General features: G+C 59.2%; 1 protein-coding gene across 1 annotated transcript; it reads right to left on the minus strand.

The window, feature by feature from the left end:
* On the minus strand, positions 1-1,643 carry BXZ73DRAFT_107520 (HAD-like domain-containing protein; the record flags this gene model as incomplete). Its single annotated transcript, XM_048016931.1, has 7 exons — positions 1-200; positions 430-521; positions 593-727; positions 794-854; positions 909-988; positions 1,049-1,098; positions 1,557-1,643. 7 exons carry the CDS (start codon positions 1,641-1,643, stop codon positions 1-3), a joined length of 705 nt encoding a protein of 234 aa, XP_047871802.1.
* Positions 1,644-2,020: the final 377 nt, after the last annotated feature.

Genomic DNA, 2,020 nt, shown 5'->3' on the forward strand with positions numbered 1-2,020 from the left:
TCACGCCTTGCCCTTCGCGAGCGCCTCGGCCGCCGTCGTGCGCCCCTCGACGATGTCGGCGACCACCACGCGCGCGTGGCTAAAGTCCGCGAAAAGGATATGGGGGATGCCCTCGCGGCGGCAGTACGCCGCGAGGTCGTTGTCTCCGCCGTCCTTGCACTTCACGAACAGCACGTCGGCGTGGCGCGCGGCCGACATGTCTGAGGCGGCGTCGGGGCGCGCGAGGGGAAACGAGGCGTGTCAGCGTTCCGGCGTTCATCACGGGGAAGGTGAGGCGAAGAGCAGCGCGCTGCGGAGATTGGGGGCGCAGCGCCCTGGCCTCGTCCGCCGCCGGGAACGGAAGACGACGGCGACAACGCGAAGGGTTTGGGACCACGGCGAGCTCGGGGACAGAGGGGAAAAACGGAGATGAGAGGACAAATTGCTTACCAGAGACGCCATCGCCGAAGAAAAAGATGAGCGGTGGGTTGGGCAGCCGACGGTACGGCAGGATCGCCTGGCTCTTGTCGTGCCCGAACCCGCTGGAGCAGGAGTGAACCACGCGCATAAGCACGCGGTCGCGCACGCGAGACAGGAAGGGAGAGAAGCGCACCTGGTTGGGTGCCGATACTTGATAGACCAGGTGCCGTCGGGGTGGATGTCGACGTTGTTAGAAACGATGTCAATCTCCTTCGCGTCATCGCCGATGAGCTTGGAGAGGACCGCACGGATGGAAGGCTCCATGCCACTGACCGGGCGTCAACACCCTCGTTCCCGGGATGCTTTAGTACACACACCTGGAGATGATGACCACAGGATGTCTTGTTCCTTGCAGTACTTGTGGAAATCCTTGAATCCACCGTCTAGGGTTATGTCTGCGGCGAAGGTAAGGACATCTGGTCGACGACTCGCACACAAACGATACTGACTCTTCTTGAGCTCCTCCTTGCAGAACTCGAAGTTGTGGCCGTTCCCGGATATGCTCTCCAGCATTTCACGGAAAGCATCCCTTCATACCGCAACGGAAGCTAAGTCTCCCGACAATTGCGGAGGACGACGCGAGACGCACCTGAACGTGACCTTTCCCGCAAGGATATCAAGGTTTCCCTGTCTGCGCTTCTGGGGCCATATCCGAGCTCATCGGTCATGTCTGCGGCGCATGGTAAGCGCCCCGAAGGCATCAACACTAAATGCAGCACATGGATTGCAAGCGGCGTGAGCAATGAGATCAAGGCGACTCGCGCGTGCCGGAGCACGAGTCACCACGTTCCTGAGACCTCGTGCAGCACCTTCTCCGTCACACACCAGATGAAGAACGTCTCCTTCGCCTAGCCGCATCCTCGTTCTCCAGCACCTGCCCCGCTGCCCGCATCCGATGACGAGTGGGAAAGGTACTCACAGTCGTTCGAATCGCGAGTGGTGATCGTGCCATCCCTGAAACACCCAAGTCAGCATACGTCCGCACGCCCGAACTTTCTGCGAGAGGCAGTGCGCGATGCTTGACATGAGCCGATGGTGGAGATTGAGATGGCACATAGAACGGAGGAGCAGACGTGGACATGGACAGCGAGACGGACCAACCAGTCGGAGAGGACGACGAATTTCTTGTCCGTGTGGAGGGGCGGGTACGGAAGCGTGCTCTCTGGCGCAGCTTCGGAGGTCATGGTCGTTGACTGGCGGGGGGACGGAGTTGCTGACGGTGGTGGACGACGAAAGAGTCGGAATTGGGCGCTTGTTCTCAACAGTCAATCTCCGATCGCTATCTTATCGTTGGGTCTACTACGTCATCCATTGGCTGGGCTACTCGAGCCCAGCGTAGAACTTGTGACGCATACGAGTGGAGGCAACTAAATGTATGTCCATATGGCTTGACCGACTGCGAGAGCCACGGACGGTTCGGATGTCTTGTAAAAGCATCATTATAAGCGCGAAGCGTTCCGCAGAGTGGCCTGCCGCGATGCGAACGACATTAGTTAACCGGCAGAGGAAGGGGAAGACACAGTTGCATACTGGAAATTGAGGCAAACTAGATGCGAGATGT

Source organism: Epithele typhae (assembly GCF_022376455.1).
Source record: "Epithele typhae strain CBS 203.58 chromosome Unknown BXZ73scaffold_113, whole genome shotgun sequence".
In the NCBI taxonomy this organism is placed as follows: Eukaryota; Fungi; Basidiomycota; class Agaricomycetes; order Polyporales; family Epitheliaceae; genus Epithele; species Epithele typhae.